Below are 24,754 nucleotides of genomic sequence, written 5' to 3'. Positions count from 1 at the left end.
GAATGGGATGCTTACTGTGGCATTATTAACATTTTCCATTCCAGCTAGCCTGTGGCTTATCTGAGTGAGATTGCAAAATAGTGCTGACAGTTTTATGATTTATTGCCCACTAGTACTGGATTGAATCTGCCCATACTAATTTCACCCGGGAGTTAAATCATTAGAAAGAGGCAACCAGGCTGGATTTGAAACTCCGCACGAGCCAATTACCTTCTAACCTTTTTTGTGGGGATATGTATCTCTCTTTCCCCAACCTTTAACTTTTCTACCTTCCACACTCGACTTCCTGGTCAAGTGCCTGTTTCAGGAGCTCGGGTAGCTAACTTGCTCGTATGATTCTGCCGAAGTCACTGCCAAATCTGACATGCAGAGTTTGTCAACAGCTCAAGAAGCGCTTGAGGTTCCATTTCCCAGGACACAGGCTCATTTAGATTTTTGTTTATTTTTGATAGCTGTTTACCAGAGCATCCATCAGGCAGCAACAAAGGCAACATTTCAGTAAAATCTTTCTGTGGTATTTGATTTCTCAGTATCCTCCTAAAGAAACCTCAGTGAGAAACAAAAGTATTTGGCGATGTCTGAAGATAGTCCCCCTGGGCAGATTGTGGGCTCACCCACAAGGAATTAGACTCATGCAGTCAAAAATCTCTTGCATTCATCAAAAGATGTTCATTGCAGCATTGTGAGCTGGAGTCTAACACATACCCCAGATGTGAAATCATAAGTGTTCACTGTTCATTATAATTACAAATAGTTCACTCTACTAGTCTGTAAAGAGATTAAGTTGTTCTTTTGTGTTTTATTTGTTTCAAACATATGGGTACTTTTTTCTCCTATCCTAATGTTTCCATTTTGGTTCCCTCTTTCTGCTCCTTTCCTGCCACTCCTATTTTCATTAGGTAAAAGTATTAAGGATTACAGAACTGAGGTAGGTTGATATGAGGTAAGGTACAGATCAGCCATGATGGAATTGAATTAGGGAACATGATGGAGGGATTGAATGGCCTCCTCATGTTTCTATGCTCCTCTCTAAGCAGCCAGTTGCATCTAATTGGGAGAATAGGAAAATATGCAACAAACTAGACAAGGCAAACTGATTGTTTCTAACTGCTGCTCCTTCACATTGCCTATCGAGGAAGGGAGGAGGAAAGTATTTAATTTGAAAAGTAATCTTGAAGTCTTCCACCTCAGGTCTAATGTTAAAAACTTCTATTAATTCCTCTACCCTCCAGGACAGATTGTGAAATTCACTTTTTGTGTTGATCTGCCCTTTTGCAACTCCCTTTTCTGCAAGCTGATGATAGTCATTGCATTATCAGTGACTTGATTCATTGTGCTTCTTACAGGTAGACTTTTTTCTCACCTTGGCACCAAACAGGAGATGTCTGAGCTATATGGTTAAAAATAGGCTGGATACACAGTGATACTTTGCATGGAAGTCAAGACAGAAAAATAATATGTTATGCTTTTTAATGTAGAATTCCCCCTATTACATTTAATTCTGATAACATACTTTCTAAGGTAACCAGCTCACCTGTGTGTATGGATATGAATGGACTCGCCATCCCCACAGAATTCCTGTCCAGGCACAATTCAGATGGACTCTTTACATTCGTGGATCATAGATGCATCACAGTCATTGGCTATCAACCGCAGGTTAGTCCCCGTGCTCATGTATTTGCCGACTTGTTTAAGGCTCTCTTTATTGATAGAAAGACTTTTCTCTGTGTTAGTGTAACACCTGAAATTTAGCCTGATTTCAGTTAAACTTTACAGTACATTATGAGAACCACATGAAAAGATTTAATGAGGGCAATAGCCAGATCCAGTAGAAAATTATGGCCCCTGGAGAAACTGCATGCAGAAATTTCAATAAATGGCCAGTATGCAAAATGACCTCTGTGCTTTTAGGATTTGTTGGGAGCAGTAAATCACTATACTGCTTTGAGCTGTAGTCAATTCGTGTGTCAAATCAAGGGAGTTAGTACAAACAGATACCAATGGGCCAAATGCAGATAAGAGCCAACAAAACACTAGCTCTGGTTAATTTTAGTCATGCAACCCAAAAAAACTGCACAATTGGTTACATTTTTTTCAGTTTAGGGAAATTTCACAAGTGTAGAATTTTCCAAGTAGGTTGTAACTTACTGATCAGCCTTGATCTTCAGAGCCACAATATGCGTGTATAACGTTGGATCAGTCATCTGTTCCTGAGCAGTTCTTTTGAACTGCTTATTGCTGTTGACTTAAGCAAGGTTAAATCCAAAAATAATTGTGGTTAATATCACATGTTAGGAAACCTCAACTATCTTATTTTTGTGGAAAACTAGTGTCTCTGAAATAAATCCAGCATTTAACCGACTTCGTTTAACCCTATTTCTGCAGCTATTTTTTGGATTATTCAAAAGTACTTGAGATATTTGATGGCCCTGCGACAACAACAACTTGTATTTAATATAGCATCTTCAACATAATGAGAAATTCCAAGGTGCTACAGAGTAGAGCTGCAGCGGGCAATTACATCAGCACTTTAAAGAAATCGGAAAGTCAAAATTAAAACCAAAGAATGTTGGTTAGTCACACCCAGAAGGACTTTTTTTTTGTCAATTACTGAAGTCAAGAAAGCAAAAACAAACTTGCAGTTCGGTCACAGAACCCTGACACCTACTTAGGTAGGGCTGAGAAAAGGCTCAAAAGTAAAGGATAGTCTAGAGGAGTACTTATGGTTCTAGTCTATGTAAATACTATATTTACTTCAGATTTCTTCCATGCCAATTTTAGAACCAACTTCCCTCATAAGGTGTAGAGGATTATGGCGAGTGTCCCAGCCTAACTCTATAAAACTGAATGTGATTATGATTTCAGACTGAGAGCCAGCAATGCTGGAAAACCATGCCATGGGCTAAGAATGAACAGAGCACGATTCTGTCAGTCATTTTGTAGCTAATGGAATTATTCTTCTACCTGTACAGAATCTATTTCTGATCCTGATAGGACTATACAGCACAGAATGAGGCCATTCGATGCATCGTGTCTCTACTGACCTTTTGAAAGAGAGATCCAGTTAGCCCTATTCCCCTTTACTTTCCCCTTAGCCATGCAAATCTTTCCTTTTCACATATATAGTAACTCCATGAAAGAAAAATCTCCTCACCCACTCCTGTATACGTATATAAATTTTTTTAAATTCTGGGATAGATTTACATCTTAAAAATTCTTTCATATGCCTCCTTGAAGGAAAGAATCACCAAAGGTCAAGCTGCTAAATAAAAAATTGTGGCACTCTTGTGTTCACAACTCCTTTCTTTGTTTTCTTCTTAATTCTGGAAGCTGACTAAAATCTACCTGCCTCTCAATGAAGATTCAACTATATACAAGAGAACTGTTGCTTGTTTGCTCCTTTTTATAACTCTTGTTGAGGCTCGTTATAACTTTATAAATGCTAACATCATTCAAAAAATAACAGGCCGTCATATTCATAACTGAACCAATCACAAAATACATTTCTCCTAACAAGGTAGACACAGAGGATGTTTCTCCTCGTGTTGGACTCTAGAACTAGGAGGCAGAGTTTAAAAATAAGGGGTCTCTCATTTAAGATGGAGCTGAGGAGGAGTTTCTTCTGTGAGTGGTTAGTGTTTGGAATTCTCTTCCATTGAGAGCAGTGGAGTCTGGGTCATTGAATATATACAAGACTGACTTAAATCTTTGATGTACTAGAGGGTCAAGGGTTATAGGAGGCAGACGGGAAGGTGGAGTTCAGACCATAATCAGATCTGCCATGATCTTTTTGTAAGGTGGAGCAGGCTCAAGGAGCCGAATGGCCTTTTCCTGCTTCTATTCCTTATGACCGTACAATATTTGAGTGATTGTGTTCTGAATATACTGTAAATGTAGTTCCTGTACTGCACAGGAGATGTTTAGACATTTTATTTTAAATTGTGGAATAAACTATTTGAAATGACAGAATACGACTTGCTTAAATCACTGGATCTTTTGAAGTTAAATACTGATAGATCTGTCTGATGCATCAGTCTGGACTGTGGAAACTCTGTAATGAGCAATGAATGTGTGTTAATAGCTGGCCAACCGAACAAATGCTGGTTCTAATTCCTTGGTTATGAGATTTTGTTGTTAATATATGTGATGGTGTAATCCCCGTTTGTGAAACCTATGAGCCATTAGAATGTAGTGGTGCATTTTTCTTTCCAAAAGACATAACTGTAAATTTAAACAGCCCTGGCATTGCAGAAAACAGGAAGCTTGGCACGTCCTCTTGTTGTGGTACCTGCCAACAGTCTTTCATTAGGCCTAGTGTTTTCACATACTTGATGCCCCCAAGCTTCTCAAGACCCCCTCTATGCCAGACATTGGGTTGGCATAAGCTCCTGTTGATAGTTTATGGATATCTCCACAAAATTTTGTGGATTTGTCCTTTGGAACCAATAAGGATGACGGTGGACTGTGGGATTGGTTATGTTACTCCCAGATCCTGCATCTCCCTTGCCTGTTCCTTGCATGTAATGGCACTGGGTGTATATCAACATGCTTATGTTGATCTTTTCCAATAAGTGCTCCAACCAGCCTGGCTTATGTGAGACTATTAAGTGAAAGCCCAACAGGAGTTTCCTGCCACTGTTTCTATGTGGGAAATAACGGAACTGATAGTGATCTCACCCAACAAGGGGCTTGTCTTATTCTCAGATATGTCTATGATTTCATCTTCACTTGTTCTTCTGGGGCGACAGTACACAATGTCACTCTTGAGTCGGTGGAATGACTATATGTTCTAGCTCCTTCTGCGAGCATGCATATCTTGACTGTGTCATTACCCCGTTGTACCTTTCCAACATCATGTAGGAACCTGTGGTCATGCAAGTTGTTATCCATTGAGTCTGTAACTTTTGTTTCACTGTGCAATGGTACCAACCTACCCTGACTTTGCTGATCCTCACCGCGCCCATGATTGAGAGGCTGTACCAGCTTTTCTGGCAACTTCGTGTGTTTTAAATTCTATTGTATTAATTCAGCCAATCTAGTTGAGTTATCCCTTAATTTAGGACCACAGTCCACTATTTTTCAGTCCTCATCAATGGTCTTCAGTGACCAAACCTCTTTAATTAATGTTCATGGAGCTTGCACCCCAGGTTTAAGTGTATGATGCTATCAGCAGAAAAGAAAAGATAAAGTATGAGGCATGCAAAGAGATTGGGAAACAGAAGAAGCTGGAGTAACATTGAAACAGAAAAGTCAAAGATGTTGGAACACAACCAGGCAGTGAATGATGGAGCTGGAAGCTAGCTTTCTACACTTAGCAGGCTTTTATTTATAGAGACACTTTGAACTGGATTTTCACGGAGTCAGGAAGACTCTGCCGACCTCCCAGCCCCATTTTCAACAGATCCAATTTTTGCCAGTACGGGAAAGGGTATGATTCACACGGGCAGGAAACCCAAACTCCACAGGACCATTTGAACCTAACACTGAGTTCAAACTGACCACATTTTGGCTGTTGCAAGGGCCTTAACCCACAGTGTGGGAGTTGAATTGATGGAGTAGGCTTAAATGTTCTTGACAGATGGATAAGGTTTGTCTAATTGCTGTGATCTGAAGCTTTTTAAATCCCCTGCTCTTTAAACTTAGAAAAAAAAGCTTAAGCTGTAAGTGAGAGTTTAAAAAAAAACATCTTATGTAGGTTAAAAAGAAATGTTACCTCTGTTCCACAGTTTCAATAGGGATCTTTATTGATATTTCCCAGGGACTGTTATTATGTCATATGAATGCATCTCTGATTTTCAAAAGCTACAATTATCTCAGCAAGAAGTTCTGAGTTCACAGTTTGATTGACAGTTTAAAGAAGCTGACTGTGATGTGGCTACTGAATAGAAGCATGTTTGTTTTTATAACAGATTAACCACTGGGCTTCGAATGGGTTTCATTAATAGGAATTTTTTTCACTATCAATTGTGTTTGAGTGAGGGTTGTATTAAATTGTTAGTTTATTTTTTTCATCTCCACATGGCTCCTGAGGTCTGCCCATGGTGGATATTGGATAGATGACTGTGGAGGTGGCAAGGGTGTATAAAGGGGCAGGGAGTGTTGGAGGAGGAGATGAGTTAGCACGAAGGGAGCATGGGGGTATGAGGGGGCATGGGGATTCGGTAGAGGGGTGAGGGCTAGAGGGCCTAACAGCTTATGAAATAACTGGGATGAGGTTCCAGAGAACCGATGCAAGCCTTTTAACCAGCCTGCCTTGGCACTTGCCCACTTCTGTGGCCACCCTCGATCTCCTTCCGGGGTCAGCAGGCCCAACTCTATCCCGCCCCCCACCTCCTGGAGAGAAAGTTGGATCTAACAGGGCCCTTTAAACTGAAACTGGAAATTTTCCTACTCAAGCTACCTGCTTCAGTAGTGAAAATCCGGCCCATTATATATCATGCACCTCAGAATTGAACAGCGCAATTTTAGTTTCTAGTCCTGCATAATCTTTTGATAAGCTAACCTCTGGATAGGATGGTAGTAAACACAAGGCTTTAAACATATCAAATGGCATTGTAGCTTCAGGGTATCTGGTTTAAGTCCAAAATCAACAAGTTTCAGCCTGCTCCGAAATATGTGAGCACAGGTGAATCCCAAGTTAATGCCCACTGCCTGAATGCAATTAAATACCCAATTAAAATACAATTAACTAGAGACAAACGCACAGGAGCAGAAAAACAATTAAAATTGTAAGCAATACCATGGGATTTCTATTACTGTAACTATATATGCTAGTTTTATTCTGTCAGTGAGCAGCCATGCTTGAAGGAAGCCCGTAAGAATAGGGCTCCAACATTAAACCCTATTACCCTGCGAGCATGACTCACCACTAGGATTCATAATCTAGTTCTATTTACTTAATTACTTTTGATTCTTTTTTTCTTGTCAGGAGCTACTGGGAAAGGATATTGTAGAGTTTTGCCATCCCGAAGATCAAAGCCACGTGCGGGACAGTTTCCAGCAGGTATTTACAGCGTACAATGACAAAGCAGTGGAATGATACTTTCATGTGTTTGAATATCATGTTGTTTTTCATGAACTTTCTATGTTCATCTTAATTCTTGAAATATAAGTAGTCTCAGACTTGGCGATACAAAGTGCTAAGATGTTTAATATTTTTCCATTTAAAGGAAGACGTTATAATTACAAATATTCTAGTTTATCCTGCAAATGAGCACCATTTTACTTTGGAAAATAGACTTAAAACTCAAATGCATATTTTGTGTAAAGAATTTTGTAAAAGCTAGACTTTGAAGTAACTTGTTTTGATTATGCATAATAACAAATAACATGAATGTTTTAACCATACAAAGATCCACCACTTGCATCTCAGATTGATTTGCAGCATGTGTACAGGTCCAATGACTTCTTGATAATAGACAGGAGCCAAGTCTTGACTTCTTTAAGCAGAGTTTTATTCTTGTACACGTAAAACTCCACACCCCTTGTCTCAACCTATTTCTCATTTATATAACAGCCAGTGAGGTACTTAGCTAATTAACTTACAATTACCCACTTAAACACTCCTTGATAGTTAACTGCTTCCTTCTCTAACACATGTATACCAACCGGCCATTAATACTCGAATCAACAATGGAGAGATATTTATATCTAAGATCCAGCTGTTAACAGAGTTCATACAGATAGGACTTGAAGGAAAGTCGCACTTCTTAGTTGTTTTGGGATACAAGATTTCACAATGTGGAGTAAAATTTATTGCCTTTCCATTCCTCATTACTACTAATTACTACTGATTGAACATAACATAAGAAAGAGGAACACAAGTAGACCATTCGGCCCCTCGAGCCTACTCCGCCATTAAATAAGATCATGGCTGATCTTCTTGTGTTTCGATTCCCAAGTTCCCATTTAACCCCGATTAACCTTTGATTCCCTTGCCTAACAAGAATCTATCTGCCTCTGCCTTAAAAATATTCAATGACCCCGCCTCCACCACCTTCTGAGGCAGAGAGTTCCAAAGTCGCACAACCCTCTGAGAGAAAAAAATTTCTCCTCATCTCGGTCCTAAAAGAGCGACATTTAATTTTAAAACAGCGCTCCTAGTTCTGGACTCGCCCACAAAAGGAAACATCCTTTCGACGTCTACCTTGTCAAGGCCGTTCAGGATCTTGTACACTTCAATCGCCCCTCACTCTTCTAAACTCCAGTGGAAACAAGCCCAGTCTGTCCAACCTTTCCTCATAAGACAACCCACTCATTCCAGGTATCAATCCAGTAAACCTCCTTTGAACCGTCTCCAGTGCATTTACACCCTTCCTTAAATAAGGAGACCAAAACTACACACAGTACTCGAAGTGCGGTCTCACCAATGCCCTGTATAACTGAAGCATAACATTCTTACTATTATGTTCAATCCCTCTTGTAATAAAGGATAGCAGTCCATTAGCCTTCTTGATTACTTACTGGGATTGGGTTGAATTGGGGTTGATGTAGCTGAACCATGTGAGAAAGGAAGTTGTCTCGAACCTTTTGTTTGGAGAAAATGCTGGTGTTTTTTAATTTAAAAATAACTCAAAATTCACCATTCGTAACCCCTCAGATAAACCTTTTCTTATTTTAGGGAAACTTCAAGCTCACCGACTTCTGCTCACTAATTTTGCCATTGACAGTGAATGTTGTTGGGCTAGTCAGCTGTAGTGGGGGCATCATGGCCAAGCCTGATCTTGTCACCATCATACACCTGTACGTAATACATTTTCTGCAGGAGTCCTTGGACAGTGATCAGAAGCAGATACACTGGTCTGTTGTCTCTTATCCAGTATTGGCAAGGATAATTGCCTCAGCCAACTCAGCACAGGCTAGGGTTTGAACTCCCCTGCTCTGTGTGACCCAGGTACGCATCATTTGAGGAATGCTTGTCCCGCTTCACTCACCAGGATGCCAACAGAATGGAACAAGAACCTTTACCATTTTCATCCTTTTGCTAATCTTTGATACTTCATAAAAGATCAGTTGACAGTACAAAATGCCCTCAAGTGGCAAGTTACCTGTTGTTCTCCAAATTTTCCTCCATTGGACAAGGGTGACACCTCAGAATTGAACAGGGCAGTTTTATTTTCCAGCCTTGTATAGCTTCCTTTTGATAATCTAACCTCTTAATGTGATGGTAGCAAACACAAGGCTTCAAAGATAAGAGATGGTGCTGTAGCTTCAGGGAAGTGGCTATCTGGGTTAAATCCTATGGTCAGCAGAGAGTATTTAGCTTTTAGTGTGAGTTTCCCACAGAGAACACATTGAAAGTAATGCTCTAGCTTTATAATCCATTAAAAGTTTTCTGTGTGTGGTGCATACCTCCTGTACATTAATCCCTTTTCCCTTTGGAAAATCTTATGCCTGTAATTGATTACTGCACTTCTTTGATGAAATACTCAAATTGCTTTTGATTTTAAAATAATGTGAAGGTTTTCACAAAAGATTTAAATGCATGGGGAGGTCTCTTCAGGATCAGACAAAAAAAGGGAAAGGAAGATGCTAGGCAAGGACCGAGCAGCACAGCACCTTCCCACCTGCTGGATGTCTGACGATGTGGATGTGCTGCTGTGAGGCTCAAGCAAGGTAACATTCAATATCACTATTCTGCTGCCCCTTGCAACCCCCCTCAGTGCTGCTGGACAGTCAAAGGAAATTTCTGACTGTTGACTAACAGCGTATCACTCAAACAACTGACCATATTGTCTGCAAGCATTCAGGTCCCTGACACTATTTAAAATCAAAGTTTGCATTGGGATTGCCAGTGAGGCAAGAACATGGCAACGTTTCCGGTTGGAAAAATCTTTCACCTTTTGTCAGGTTGAAGGTGGCAGAACATCAGCTTTAATGTATACACTTTGTTAAATTTGAAGTGCCAGTGAGTAGAAAAACTGACAGGGAGAGTTGTACTGCAGGCTGAAAACCCTAGACTTGTCTCAAAATATTATGCTGTGATCAATCAGTTGTTTAACTATAAGAATACACTCTGCATTTCACATTGCAATTCTCTGATCATTAAAAAAGTGACTCTGCTGATATAGCAATGGTGACCCTTGTATATAAAAAGACAAAAGCTTGGTCATTCCAGCTTTTATCAGTTCTGTTCACTAAGTGTGGTGACTCTGATGTGAAGTAACCAACTGTGCAGAACACAGTCATGCATATCACTTGGAATGTTGTCAAGAAAAATGGCCTAAACTACCTGCTTTGAAAATTGAAACAGAGTTAACATTTCAGGTCGATGGCTTTTCATCAAAACTGGGAAAGGTTAGAGATGTAATAGGTTTTAAGCAAACGAAAGGTGGGGAGTGTAGGAAAACGAAGAAAGGGAGAGCCTGTGATTGGGTGGAAGGCAAGGGAGGTTCAATGACAAAAATGTTCACGCTGCAAGACCAAAGGGAATGGTAATGGGGCAAGTAAAGAAGCAAAAGATTATGCCTGGAGGAGATGTGAGTGGTAGAATCATGAACATTTGCCATCTGAAAGCAAAAAGAAATGAGAGAAACAAGAGAGAAGAAACCAAAACCAGCAAAGAGAAAGGAAACAAATTGTGAGCAGAGATTATGGTCTGAAGTTGTTGAACTCGGTGTTCAGACTGGAAGACTGAAAAATGCCTAATCAAAAGATGAAGTGCTATTCATCAAATTTACTTTGAACTTGGTTGGAACATTGCAGGATGCTGAGGACAGAGTTTGGATTGGGAGTGGGTTGGATAATTAAATTGAAAGGCGCCTGTAAACTCAGGGTCATGCTTGCGGATAGAACGGACACTGAACAGAGGTGTTTCGCAAATCAGCCTGGGCCAAATCAATCTGGATTTGGCCTCCCATATAGAGGAGACAACATAGTGAGCAGCAGATACAGTATTCTAAATCGAAAGAAGTACAAATAAATTGCTGTTTCACTCAGAAGGTGAGAAAAGAGGAGGTAAAGGGGCAGGTGTTGCATCTCCTGCACTTGCATGGAAAGGTATCAGGGGAAGGGAAGTGAGTGTTAGGGGTGATTGAGGAGTGGACCAATCTCTGCTGAAATGGGAAGGTAAGATGTGTTTTGTCGTGGTATCATGCTGGAGGTGGCAGAAATCGCGGATGATGATCCATTGAATGTAAAGGCTCGTGGGGTGGAAGGTGAGTACAAAGGGAACCCAATCATGATTCTCGGAGGGAGGAGGAGGAGTAAGAACAGAATTTCAGGAAATGAACCGCACACAGTCAAGGGCCCTCAAGCATGGTGAGGGAACTCCTTGGTTCAGGAAAAAGGAAGACATATTGGAAGAGCGAGTATGGGAGGTTACATCATTGGAACATGTAGGGGAGAAATTGGAAAATGTAATAGCGTCCTTATGGGAAGTGTAGTCATGTTAGCTGTGGGAGCCATTGGGTTCACAGTGAATGCCAGTTGATACCCTGAGACAGACTAGTTAATAAGGAGATAGGAAGCAGAAATGTGCTACGTGAAGACGAGAGAAGGCTGGAAATTGGAAGCAAAGTTGATGAAATTTTCCAATTTGGGGCAAAAGCAGGAAACGGCACTTAGACGTAATTTCCTGGTACAATGGTGACTCTGAAGGAGAGGGCCTCATTGGACTGCAACAAAGCATGTTCCACATATATCACAAAAAAGGCAGGCATGGCTAGGACCCATGTGGCTTCCCACAGCAACACCTTTTATTTGGAGGAAGGAGAAGTTGTTCAATGTGAGAATAAACCCAGCCAGGCCATGGAGGGTGTGGGGGATGGTTAGGCCTCTGTTCAGTGAAGAAGTGGAGAGCTGTCAGACCATCCTGTTGGAGGATAGAGGTGTAGAGAGATTGGACATCTGTATTTAAAAGCAGATGGTTAGGGTACAGAACACTGCAATCATCAGGGAATATCTCCACTTCTAACCTTATATTGAGGGAGGGTCATTGATGAAGCAGCTGAAAATAATTGGGCCCAGGACACTACCCTGAGGAACTACTGCAATGATGTCTTGGGGTTGGGATGATTGACCTCCAATAACCACAACCGTCTTCCTTTGTGCTGGGTATGACTCCAAACTGAGGAGAGCTTTCACTCTGATTCCCATTAACTTCAGTTTTGCTAAGGCTCCATGATGCCACACTCAGTCAAATCTGCTTGCTATCAAGGCAGCCACGCTCACCTCACCTCTTGAATTCCACTCTTTTGTATAACTTTGGGCCAAGGCTGTAATGAGGCCTGGAGTTGAGTGGCCTTAGTGGACCCAAACTGAGCATTAGTAAGCAGGTTATTGCTGTGTAAGTGCCACCTTATAGCATTGTTGACAACACCTTCCATCACTTTGCTGATGACCAAGAGTAAACTAATGAGGCAGTAATTGGCAGAATTGGATTTGACCTGATTTTTGTGGACAGGACATATTTGGGTCATTTTTCATGTTGTTGGTTAAATCCAGTGTAGCAGCTGTACTGGAACAGCTTGGCTTGGGGCACGGCTAGTTCTGGAGCACAAGTTTTCAGTATTACTGCCGGGATGTTGTCAGGTCCCATAGGCTTTGCTGTATCCAGTACCTTCAGCCATTTCTTGATATCACGTAGAGTGAAGAGAATTGGCTGAAAAATGGAATCTGCGATGGAGATTAGAAGGAGGCCTAGATGGATCACCCACTTGCCACTTTTGGCTGAAGATAGTTGCAAATGCTGACGCCTTGTCTCCCCTATCATGGAGGACGGGAATGTTTGTGGATCCATCCACAACTGGATGTGGCAAGACAACAGGGCTTTGATCTAATCTGTTGGTTTTGGGTCTCTATTAAATGCTGCTTTCGTTGTTTGGCGTGCTTGTAGTCAGGTGTTGTAACATCACCAGCTTGGCACTCATCTTTAAGTATGCCTTGTGCTGCTCCTGGCATGCCCTCCTACAAATCCCGTTGAGCCAGGGTAGGTCACCTGGTGTGATGGTAATGGAGTGAGGGATATGCAGCGCATGAGGTTACAGATTGTGGTTGAATATAATTCTCCTGCTGCTGATGTTCGATAGCGCCTCATGGATGCCCAATTTTGAATTGCTTGATCTGTCCTGAGTCTGTCCCTTTTAGCACAATGGTAGTGCCATGCAATACGATGGAGGGTGTCCTCAGAATGAAAGTGGGTCTTGTTCTTCACAATTACTTTGCGGTGGTCACTCCTACCAATGTTTCTTGGATAGATGGAACTGCGACAGGCAGAATAGTGATAGCATTGTCAAGCTATCACTAGCCTTATCCCTCATACTGACCACAGATCTGGTCTGGCAGATATACCCTTCAGGGCTCAGTCAATAGTATTGCTACTGTGCCAAACTTGGTGATGGACATTGAAGTCTCCCACCTAGAATACCTTGCATGCCCTTGCTACTCTGAGTGCTTCTTCCAAATGGTATTTCAGAATTGAGGAGCATTGATTCATCCGCTGAGGGAAGGCAGTCAGTGGTAATCAGCAGGAGGTTTTCTTCCTTGGACATTGGCTGTGGATTATGATTTGCTGAGTGTGACTATGTAAGGTCATTACTTGACTAGTCAGTGGGACAGCTCTCCTAATTTTGGCACAGGTCCCCCAGATGTTAGTAAGAAGTACAGTGCAGGATTGGCTGGGCTTGGTGAGCCTTTATTTTTTCCGGTGCCGAGGTTGGTGCTGGATGGTTCGTCCTGTTTATTCTTCTTCGACTTTTTTGTTGTGGTTTGGTACAGCTGAGTGGCTTGTTAGGCCATTTCAGAGAGCAGTAAAGAGTCAGCCATGTTGCTGTGCGTCTGGAATCACATGTACGCCAGACCGGATAAGAACAGTAAATTTCCTTCCTTAAAGGATATTAGTGAACCAGATGGGCTTTTACAACAATCTGGTAGTTTCATGTTCGTCAATTCTGAGGCTAACGTTTTATTCCAAATTTATTAATTAATTAAATTTTAGTTCCCCACTGCTACCATGGTGGGATTTGAATCGCGCAGCATTAGTCATGGCCTTTGGACTATAGTCCAGTAACATTACCACTATGCTACTGTTCCCCTATTTTTATATTTGCTACACATGATGTGGCCTCCCCACATTGGGGAGATGAAATGCAGATCTGGTGACCGATTTGAGGAATATTTCCTTTCAGTCCACAAGGGTAGCCCTGAGCTTCTGCCTGCCTGTTATTCTAATTCTCCATCTTGCTTTCATGCTAACCTCTCTGTCTTTGGCCTCCTGCTGTGTTTCATTGAAGCTCACTGTAAGCTCGAGGAACAGTGCCTCATCTTTTGATGAAGCACTTCTTCAGCAATTTGGGCTTTACATTGAGTTCACTAATTTCAGATCGTAACCTCTGCCCCATTTTGTTTCTTTTTTTTGCTCAGCTTTCACAGAATCACAGTGCAGAAGAGTCCTTTGGCCCATCGAGTCTGCACTGACACGTGAGAAACACCTGACCTACCTACCTAACCCTATTTACCAGCACTTGGCCCATAGCCTTGAATGTTATGATGTGCCAAGTGCTCATCCAGGTACTTTTTAAAGGATGTGAGGCAACCCGCCTCCACCACCCTCCCAGGTAGTGCATTCCAGACCGTCACCACCCTCTGGGTAAAAAGGTTTTTCCTCACATCCCCCCTAAACCTCCTGCCCCTCACCTTGAACTTATGCCCCCTTGTGACTGACCCTTCAACTAAGGGGAACAGCTGCTCCCTATCCACCCTGTCCATGCTCCTCATAATCTTGTACACCTCGATCAGGTTGCCCCTCATTCTTCTCTGCTCCAACGAAAACAACCCAAGTCTATCCAACCTCTCTTCATAACTTAAATGTTTCATCCCAGGCAACATCCTGGTGAATCTCCCCTGCAACCCCTCCAGTGTAATCACATCCTTCCTATAATGTGGCGACCAGAACTGCACACAGTATTCCGACTGTGGCCTCACTAAGGTTCTATACAACTCCAACATGACCTCCCTACTTTTGTAATCTGTGCCTCAATTGATAAAGGCAATGTCCCATATGCCTTTTTCACCACCCCACTAACATGCCCCTCTGCCTTCAGAGATCTATGGACACACACGGCAAGGTCCCTTTGTTCCTCAGAACTTCCTAGTGCCATGCCATTCATTGAATACTTCCTTGTCAAATTACTCCTTCCAAAGTGTATCACCTCACACTTTTCAGGGTTAAATTCCATCTGCCACTTATCTGCCCATTTGACCATCCGGTCTATATCTTCCTGTAGCCCAAGACACTCAACCTCACTGTTAACCACCCGGCCAATCTTTGTGTCATCCGCAAGCTTACTAATCCTACCCCCCACATAGTCGTCCATGTCGCTTATGTAAATGACAAATAATCATGGACCGAGCACAGATCTCTGTGGTACGCCACTGGACACAGGCTTCCAGCCACTAAAGCTTCCTTCTGTTATCACCATCTGCCTCCTACAACTAAGCCAATTTTGAATCCACCTTATCAAATTACCCTGTATCCCATGTGCATTTGCGTTCTTTATAAGTCTCCCATGTGGGACCTTGTAGTTTTTCTCTTTTTGTTTTTGGATGACAGCTCTTCATGATTGTGCCATTCGCACCTTCTCTAGACACACCATTTGTTTCTCTACTTGTCCATTTTGTTAAAAAATTCTGATCATGCTGGCTTTCTGCATGTTTCAACCACATCTATCTGACTTTTTGTAGTTTTACCATAACTGTCCACTGACATGTGGTATACTTCCTGTGCCAAATCACTAGCCTTGCCTACATTGTGCTTTAATGTAACTATATTTAAGAACATTTTTATTACGGTACAATTCTGTCTTTCCAAAGATGTACATTCGGCCAACTAGTTCTGGTTAGCAAAACGTTTTTGTTGGACTCTATTAGCAACAAGAGTATGTAGCTCAATATTAGAAGGAATCACTCTGGCTGTAAACAGTGGCTGTGGTCTGGTTCATTCTGTTCTTATTGAAAGTTATGGAAAATGCTTCTTTAAATAAACCATCAGATGTTATTTTTGTTGTTAATTCAGGACATGCAGCTTGGTAGAACAACTTTACTGGCAATTTAATCTTTGATTTTTTTTTTGCTAAATACTTTTCCCATCCTCTCATGAGTAGATAATACTTGGGTGGAGGAATAATGTCTCTCATCAATCTACTTCATTGATAACACACCTGGATATCGTGTAACCTACAAAAGGGAGAGATGCAGTATCACGAGGGAAGCAGGAGTTTTGAGTTAGGCAGACAGCTTCCATTTGACTGACCATTTTTTTCTGGAGGAAATGACTATTCTTGTTTTCCTCCTGAAAGCATGTGATTTATTCTTGCACTTCATTTCAGTGAAAGTGAACAGTTCATTATGTAACACGATGCATTCAGCAGTATTTCTGCATTTTATTATTTCGAGCATGCACCTTTTAAATTTTTCGAAAGCACCCCTCCTATTAATAAAAGTACATCACGCTTCGCTCAAAGAGCAACATTGTAGGTTGACGTTTGTTTTTACTAGGATTACAGTGTAAAAAGAGAAAACGCAATGTCCACGAATGTGATTTTAGCCTGTTATTTTACAAAGAGAATATACCCTTTTGTCCCAAGCCAATAAAATTGTTTTTGATCTCTCCTAAGCTGCTGGTTATTATGATTTGATAACGTATGCATAAAAGTGCGGTTATTGAAACTGGTGCACATCTGGTTTTGAACCTGTGAGCGCCATGTGGAGGTTTTGTTTCCTAGGAGAGATAAAGACATGAGCTGCAGTGGGAAACTTGGACCTTTGTGTTGTATACTCAGGGCCAAGAATAACATGAGAACTGTATCATCAGTTCCAGGGCTTGTTTTATCTGTCGTATAATCGGAAGCCCTAGATCTAGATACTTGTAGAGCTCGGTTTCCTTTGTGACCCCACAATAGGGTGTGGAGTAGGTTACTGTTGATAGAAGGGTGTTGGTTGTTGACCTGAAAAAAAGAAAGCTTTTCCAAGGATTTAATCTCAAATTTCAAAAGCGCAAAACAACTCAAGTTATGTAATCCTTCAGGGGATAGTAAGTGTTTGAATCAGATGGATAAGACAGTTGGAGCTAAAATCTACTTAAATGGATCTGCTTTAGGTGAGCACTTTTTGTGTATAAGCATCATTTCCGGTCTTGTTGAGCTTAATGTCCCAACATGCACCATCTACTCATCTAACTGATCTACTCTGAGTTTTCCTGCTCTACTCCATCATTACAGAAAGCCTTCGCCCCTCACTCTATCTAGCTTGACATTCATTGGCTCCCAACCTGGAAAGATCTGGATTTTAAAATTTACTTCCTTGTTTTCAAATCCCTCACCATCTCTGTAACCTCCTCCAGCCCTGCAACCTGCCAAGATCTCTGTGCTCCTCTAATTCTGCTCTTTTACGTATCGCCGACTTTCATCACTCCACTGTTGGTGGCTGTGCCTTCAACTGCCTAGGCCCTAAACTCTGGAATGTCCTCCCTACACCCCTCATCCCTCTATTTCTCACTCCTTCTTGAAGATAAACCTTAAAGCTAACCTCTTTGCCCAAGCCTTTGTGCACTGATCCTAATCCGTATGTGGCTAGAATTTTGGTTGTTAATGCTCTGATGAAGCGCCTTGAGACATCTCATATGTTGATATTTCATTTTTAATTGTATAAATTCAGTTTAAGCATATACAGGTGGAGGGCATCGATTGGATAATTACTTGAGCACATATGAAGAGACGCTTTATAAGTGAGAGTTGAGATAGGAGCTATACATTTGTAATGTTTCACTTGGTGAATAAATCTAAAACTGAATAAAGATGGGCTTCTGACCTCCTACTTCACAATTGGCTGCCAGGTGTTTAACATGGTAGCAAAGAATGGTTGCCTAAAAGTGAAAATTGGAAACTAAGAAAAACATTCAGACAGAAGATCCAAGTAGCTTTTATGAAGAATGGCTGAAAGCCAGAGTAAGTTGTTCGGGTATGATTACCCACCGATGTTCTCAGGGATTGAATCTTCTGACCAGTGGAAGAATGAAGTGGATGTGTAGACATGGGCTATGTCCCTACCATAGAGGAAGTGAGGATGGGAGCTGAATCTACAGATTCCTCAACACTGTGCACGTCACAGAGGAACAAAGACCCACGGTTAAATAAATTTAGCATGTTTATAGGGTGGCATTTGGCATGTATTCTGTGTATATTTCATGTTTTTTCCAACCAGCCTTCTACTTCACTTCTCTCACTATGATTATCTACCTGTAGAGGAGCCCTCTAAGCTATCCTTCTGAAAGCAGTACCTTTGGTGGAAGGCGGTTTGACGGAGTCTGGGAGAATCCGAGAGAGTCCCTGGTGGAGAATCAGAGAGCGGAGCTGGATTTTCGTGGCCCAATTCAGGCCAGAACTGGGGTGAGCAGGCTGAAAAGCTACAACGACCCCTGCGGCCAGGCATACCGCCTCCCTTTCCAGCCAGCTTTCCTGAGGGCAGGGGGGCACGTGGGCCTAAACAGGCCAATCAAAATTTTTAAGGGCTTGACGCTGAAACCTTTTGGAATATTCCCTCTGGCGTTCAGCAGCTTTCTGAATCAGACAAGCTGCAGACAGGCAAGGACCATGTCGGGGCCAACCAAGGAGGCAAGAGAAGTTCAAAAAGGTAAGTGTTCATGTTTTTCATTGGTTAAAGAGCTTAACTCTTTGAAGTAAAAGTTACAACAGCTTAACACAGGTCAGGAAAAGAGCCAGCATTAAGAACTTTGCCAGTTCAGGGGGCCCTCACCCTCCTGGCAATGCTTGCACATCGGAGTAATGGGCAAGGCTGTTTGCATTCCATCTGAGCACCAGGAAGACTCCAGCTGGAAATGGGCGCAACACTTTCAGACATCAAGGACACTGGAGATGAGGAACAGCAGCCTCCAGCGAAGGGCAGATCACCAGGTATCAGGAGAGGGATGGGGCGCCAAGTAGAAGGAGACACTACCCTGAGCTCAGGATCTAAAGGCAGAGACAAAGAAAGCTGGACATGGCTGAGAACCAGTGCCAAAGGAGACTGAGACTCTGGGCAGATGGTCACAGACGTTTGTGCCCTTATGTGTGGACCTCAACTGCATCACACAGGCAGCTGCACATGGGTGCATCACCCAAGTGACAGATACCCGTTTTACTAACAACACATCAGATTCACAATTGAGGGGGCATCACACGCTCGGAGGGCACTGGTCCGATGACTGCACCAGCCAGGCTGTGCCCTGCAATACCCTCCTACAAGGATCTAGGTTATTGTGGTGGCCCACCGTGCGCTTCATAAGATGGCCTTCAAGAAAACTGGACCTTGCGTACGTGAAGCCCTGGAAGGGCACTGTTCATCAGGGGGGAAACAGAAGCAGGAGGTAAGAGAAAGAGGAGGAGGAATTGAAGCCAGAGGGAGATGACACTGAACAGAGTTGCCCCTGCTGCATGGCGAGGTGGCCTCCTCCTGCCACTCTTTGGGAAGAGGATCTCCTGGGTGCCAGGTCTCCTTCCCCATGACAGCCTACTTCCCTGTGGCACAATGGCAGGCTTCAGCTCAAATTCTCTCCTCCCTAGCAACCTCAGTGATGGCTGCCTTGAGTCTCTGAAACCCACCTCTATTCCTGCCCCCATTAGCTTTCGTTGGACAGGAAACCCATCTCCATATTAATTAAGGGCTTTGCCTACAAAAATCTGGACTTAACCTGTTTCCCACCGGAGGCAGGTTTCTGACACAAAAACACAGTCGGCTCCTGTTTCCCACCTCCATGGCAAAAATCCGACATCTGGAGCCTTGAACAACCATCATGGTAAGTTCATTGCTTCTAGTGGAACTTACAAAGATAGGATTTCCTGTCATTAGAAATAAACTGCTGATTTAAGTTCCAACATGGCTCTTTACCAAGCCTACTGATATTAGAATCTGCAGATGCAACAATTGCATTATTTCTGCTAAGTCTCAGCAGGTTCTCTCAAGATTATTTGTAGCATTGATTGTTATTATCTAATTGAACCCATATGTATTTTGGAGCAATTTTCTAGTTTGCATAATTCCTGAGTCACAGATGTTGCTAACGTAGCTACTGTGTCAGATGGCATTCCTTCCATAGTGGAATGTGATGAAATCATTTGTTGCTGGTGTACATAATTATAAGTAATTTTTTAGATCAGTCTTTCCATCTATTCATTTAAGGTCTTTTGCATGGTGCTATGATATTCTAACATTCATTTTGAATGACCTTACCTGTTTCTTTAGGCCTTAGGTTTAGGATGTGTTTAATTTCTTTCTAGTATATCCTGAATCCGTGAGGTGCTACTCCTTGCTCGCTGAACTGAACATCCATTAATGTATGCCTTTATTCTCTGCCTTGGTGAATGGTCTCATTATGGTAGATGTATCTTGGGATTCTCTGTATTCCAGTTTGTTCTTGTTCATCTTTGGAATAACAGCTTGTGTGTATTGACAGGGTATCACATAAGCATTATTTCAGAGTTTAGCTACTGAAGGAAAGCTAGTGTTATAAATGAAACGAGCAAACTATGAAGTTTTCTAACTACTATTGGAGGCTGCCTCTGTGTGGTCGTCCTGCATGTCTGATATCCATTCCTGGATGAGCCATTAAACATTGGGAAAGCAGAAGTTATTGTCCTTGTCCCTCATCACAAACACCATTTCCTCATCAATGTTTCTATCTCCTGCCCTGCCACTCTTTCAGGCTGAATCAGACTGTTTTCAACCTTGGCTTCCTATTTGACCTTGAGGTGGGCTTCTCACCCATACCTTTTCCATTACAAAGACTGGCTGTTTCCAACTCCATTGTTTGCCTTTACCTCTGTCCATCTGATGCTGAAACCCTCAGTGTAATTTTTCTGTTTATTACACTCCTGTAAAGCACTTTAGGATCTTTTATTGCATTAAAGGTGCTATATAAATGCTGTTATTGTTGTGAACTGTGTTTCATGTTAATTCAAGAGTGCGAGGTCATGTTCCTCCTGATGTCTCAGCAAGATTGGCCCATGAGAGGTGGACTGTACAGCAAGGAGTTCTTCACTCAATTCTTACTCTGGCCGGGATTTTCCGGTCCCGCTTGCCGGGGGACTGGAAATTCCTGCCCGAAGTCAAAGGACCTTTGGTTGGTCCGTCAAATTTTCTGTCGCCACAGGTGGGACTAGAAAATCCCGGTCTCTGTATTCAGTTAATTAATCGCAAAAGGGACATGGTGAACTAAATTTGAATCCAGCATCCCTGTGTTAGAGGGTTCCTGCTCCTGATCCTCTGCTGAAAATGTGTATGTGTCTGGATGCCTGTGAGGACAAGATCAGCCTTTTAACTATGAGTCCCCTTAATCAAATAGCCTGCATTTACTCACTGAACTCCACACAAGTAATGGTTGTGTAGCAAAATTACTGGGTGTTTCGACCAAGGACTTAGAGTTGGGGAGGGAAGAAAATTGACTTGAAAAATCAGTTGCAGATTTTGTGGTGGATAACCCCATTTTGACCTCTCAACCACCCTCCAAATTCTTTGCAAAAACAGAATTACCTGGAAAAACTCAGTAGGTCTTGCAGCATGGTCGGAGAAGAAAAGAGTTGACGTTTCGAGTCCTCATTTGTTTTGGATTTCCAGCATCCGCAGTAGTTTTTTGTTTTTATCCAAATTCTTTGGTCTGCAGGACTTCCAGTTCTTGGGAGGCCCTCTCCTAAGGCTGGCAGTGGCCTTGGAGACAGCTTAACATCATTATTTGTACTTACCTGTTTTCTTGATAAGAGGATATATATTCCCCTCTGGTGAGTCGGTCAGTTAGTCAGCTCATTAGTGATGAACTGCCTTGCAAGCCTGTTTCCTGACATGTTTCTTGGTTGTGCAGATGAATGCCTTCCCATGATGAAGATTACTCCTTTCCTCAAGAAGTTATTTTTGAAGATAAGGTCTGCCACTGACTCACTTGCTGTGATTTCCATTATGGCATTGCAATTTTCTTTTAACCATATCTGGATTACCTCCTGGTAGTGCAATGAAGTGGTGAGAAAGCTCAGTTCCTGCTTGCTAAGGGGCTAATCAGTGTGTGGCTTAACTTACACCAGCCAGGAGTCTTACAATTACTGATCAGAAGGTGCTTCGTTCCCAGTGAGCCACAGTTCAATGACAAATAAAGGATTAACACCTGATATCACCAGTCTTTCTAAAGCTACATGCTTGAAAAGAAATCTGAAAAAAATATTGGGACTGAAAAGGATAATAATAACAGTATTGTTTCAGAACATAAGCACAAATGATCAAACAGCGACAGACTGAAAAAACTGTCTCATTCATCCAGCCTGTCCCACACAACAGTGACGCTCAGAATATATACACTCTTCACCCCGCTCAAATCCATGTGATAACCTGGGAGGGGTGAGAAAACCAGATTTAAAAACCCAGGCTAATTTGGGGGAACATTTGGAACATGTTTTTACAACTCCACTAGGTGATTAAAACTAGTCCAGAAAATCACTGTGGCCCTAATAATTTTTTAATGAGCTGCTCGCTACCCCTGCCAGAAACGAGCTCAGCTCTCACTTTCAGGAACTACATGAGTTGGCAACCTGTTCTATTGCTCTGCTATTCACTAGAAGAAGAATCATCCCCTGCTATCTAACAGAAACCTGAGCTTGTGCACTTAAAAGTGTGACCCCTGCTCATCCCTAACCTATTTAATCAGAACAAACTGCCAACTGGAATACTACTTAATCCCTTCATCATCTTATAAACCTCATTCAGGTCACACCCAAGCCTGCACTTCTCTAAACTGTAGAGACCGGCTCTGTTAGCTTATCTTGTTAGGTAAGATGTTTTATACTGGGAATTAGCCTAATGGTCCTCCACTGCACCCTTCCCAAAGCCTCAATATCGCATCAGTATACGCGGGGACCAAAACTGGGCACAATATTCCAACTGAAGCCTAAACAAAGTCTTGTACAAGGGAAGTCCGGTTCATCAAGTCACAGATTCATGTTATTAATCGATCAATAGTTTCATGTTCATTCATCTTAAAATGCATTCATTTATCTAATAATTGTTTTCTTTTCTCAAGGTTGTGAAATTGAAAGGGCAGGTCCTGTCAGTGATGTACCGTTTCCGGACGAAAAGCAGGGAGTGGTTATGGATAAGGACAAGCAGTTTTACTTTCCAGAATCCCTACTCAGATGAAATTGAATATATTATCTGCACAAATACCAATGTAAAGTAAGTGCCTGTAATTAAACAGTATGTTCACTTATGAGATAGCCAATTAAGTTGGAACCGTATAAAGTGAATTAAAATGTATAGATTATATTTAATACTCCATTGAAAGATACGGGCTCAGTTCAGTTTTATTGGTGATTATATGATAATTGTTTTATCCATCATGAAATAAAAATAGAACATGCTAGAAATACTCAGCAGGTTTCTGACAGCATACGTGGTGAGAGAAAGAGAATTGATGGTCCTTTATCAGAACTGGCAGTGCTTAGAGTTGTAACCGTTTCTATACAGAGCAGGGAAAAGGGGAGTGGAGGAAAGAAAACAAAAGGAAGATTTGTGATAGGGTGATAGATGAAATGGCAAAAGCGATGATGGTACTGGGCATTAGGTGATGGTAATGTCAAGTAGGGAAATAAATAATTTGTCTCGAGGAAATGTAAGTTTGAAAAGCATCTTCCATGAAATGGATTTTTCAGGAGACAATGGGCCAGGATTGCAGTCGGTGAAGCAGCAGTGACCGCTGTTTGTTAGGCTTTCCCTTGCCTTTTTGATTTCCATGAGCTTTTGCATAGAAAGTTGCTGTACATTAGTGACACAAACTGTCCAATACTCTCTCCAGGCAACCTGGGACAGGGCAAGCAATCATGTATCTCTTTAACCAATCAGATTAAAGGATTGTTATTCAATGGTGTAAAGTCTGATCTAGGAATTGATAGTATGACGGATTCAATGTCATACTAGATGTAGAAAGTGAAATAGAGAGGGCAAGAAAGATTGAAGAGAGATTGAACGACAAAGAAAAAGTGAGAAGGTATTGTTAGAATCTTATCTCTCAAGACTGAAGTTTTTTTTACAAAATGGAAGGACCTGGCATGATCTGGTCATCTGGATGCTAAACTGAGAATTTTTTTTAAAAGAAGGTCGTAAGTTCACCTTGGAACTATAAACAAGCAAGCCTCTTCCCAGAAATCCATGACCATCCACCCTGCGGCACTGGGGACCATGACCTGATCTATATGGTGTTTGAGAAGGAGTTGTTTGTGTGTTGAACTGCAAAGCACTTTAATTAATGAAAAGCCGGGAGACAAAAAGGCAATCACATGGCAGAAGAAAAAAACTTAAGTTGTGAACCTGCTTGTTTGGAAGGCAGTCTTGTTGGAGAGCAAGCTGAGGAATGGAGGCCACCTTGACTGGCTCCCTCTCTCTACCTTGCCTAAATCTGTGTGGCTATCAACCTGTAGCCAGTGAACCCTCATCTGAGTGTAACTAGTCTGCATTTGGACCTGAAAAGCTGAGAGTTGGTGAGAACTTCCAGGCATCCACCAGGAGCAGTGGCCCATCTTCACACGAGGGAACTCAGGTTGACAGCGTCGAGACCCCGCAGACTTTATCCTTTATTTTATAACGCCCATCCTCCAAAGTCCATCCCTGCAGAGAGACTCTATCTGTTTGTCCTTTGTTTGTCTGTGTGTGTACTGGGGGAATTCTTTAGGAAAAGATAGATAGTTGTACTTCCCGAATACAATTGTATGTTAACCAGTACTTGCTA

At 42.0% G+C, this 24,754-nt stretch overlaps 1 protein-coding gene across 3 annotated transcripts in view; it reads left to right on the top strand.

The window, feature by feature from the left end:
- Positions 1–24,754, top strand: part of arnt2 (aryl-hydrocarbon receptor nuclear translocator 2) — a 357,501-nt gene that overhangs the window by 196,078 nt on the left and 136,669 nt on the right. For all 3 annotated transcript variants that reach the window (XM_078530482.1, XM_078530481.1, XM_078530483.1), the window contains exons 9-11: positions 1,522–1,656; positions 6,929–7,003; positions 23,054–23,205. In XM_078530482.1, the coding sequence (XP_078386608.1) occupies positions 1,522–1,656; positions 6,929–7,003; positions 23,054–23,205 (362 nt within the window). The remainder of the gene's footprint in view (positions 1–1,521; positions 1,657–6,928; positions 7,004–23,053; positions 23,206–24,754) is intronic.

The sequence above is a fragment of the Cetorhinus maximus genome, chromosome 26, assembly GCF_964194155.1.
Source record: "Cetorhinus maximus chromosome 26, sCetMax3.hap1.1, whole genome shotgun sequence".
Taxonomy (NCBI): domain Eukaryota; kingdom Metazoa; phylum Chordata; class Chondrichthyes; order Lamniformes; family Cetorhinidae; genus Cetorhinus; species Cetorhinus maximus.
This window is presented reverse-complemented; position numbering and strand designations above follow the sequence as displayed.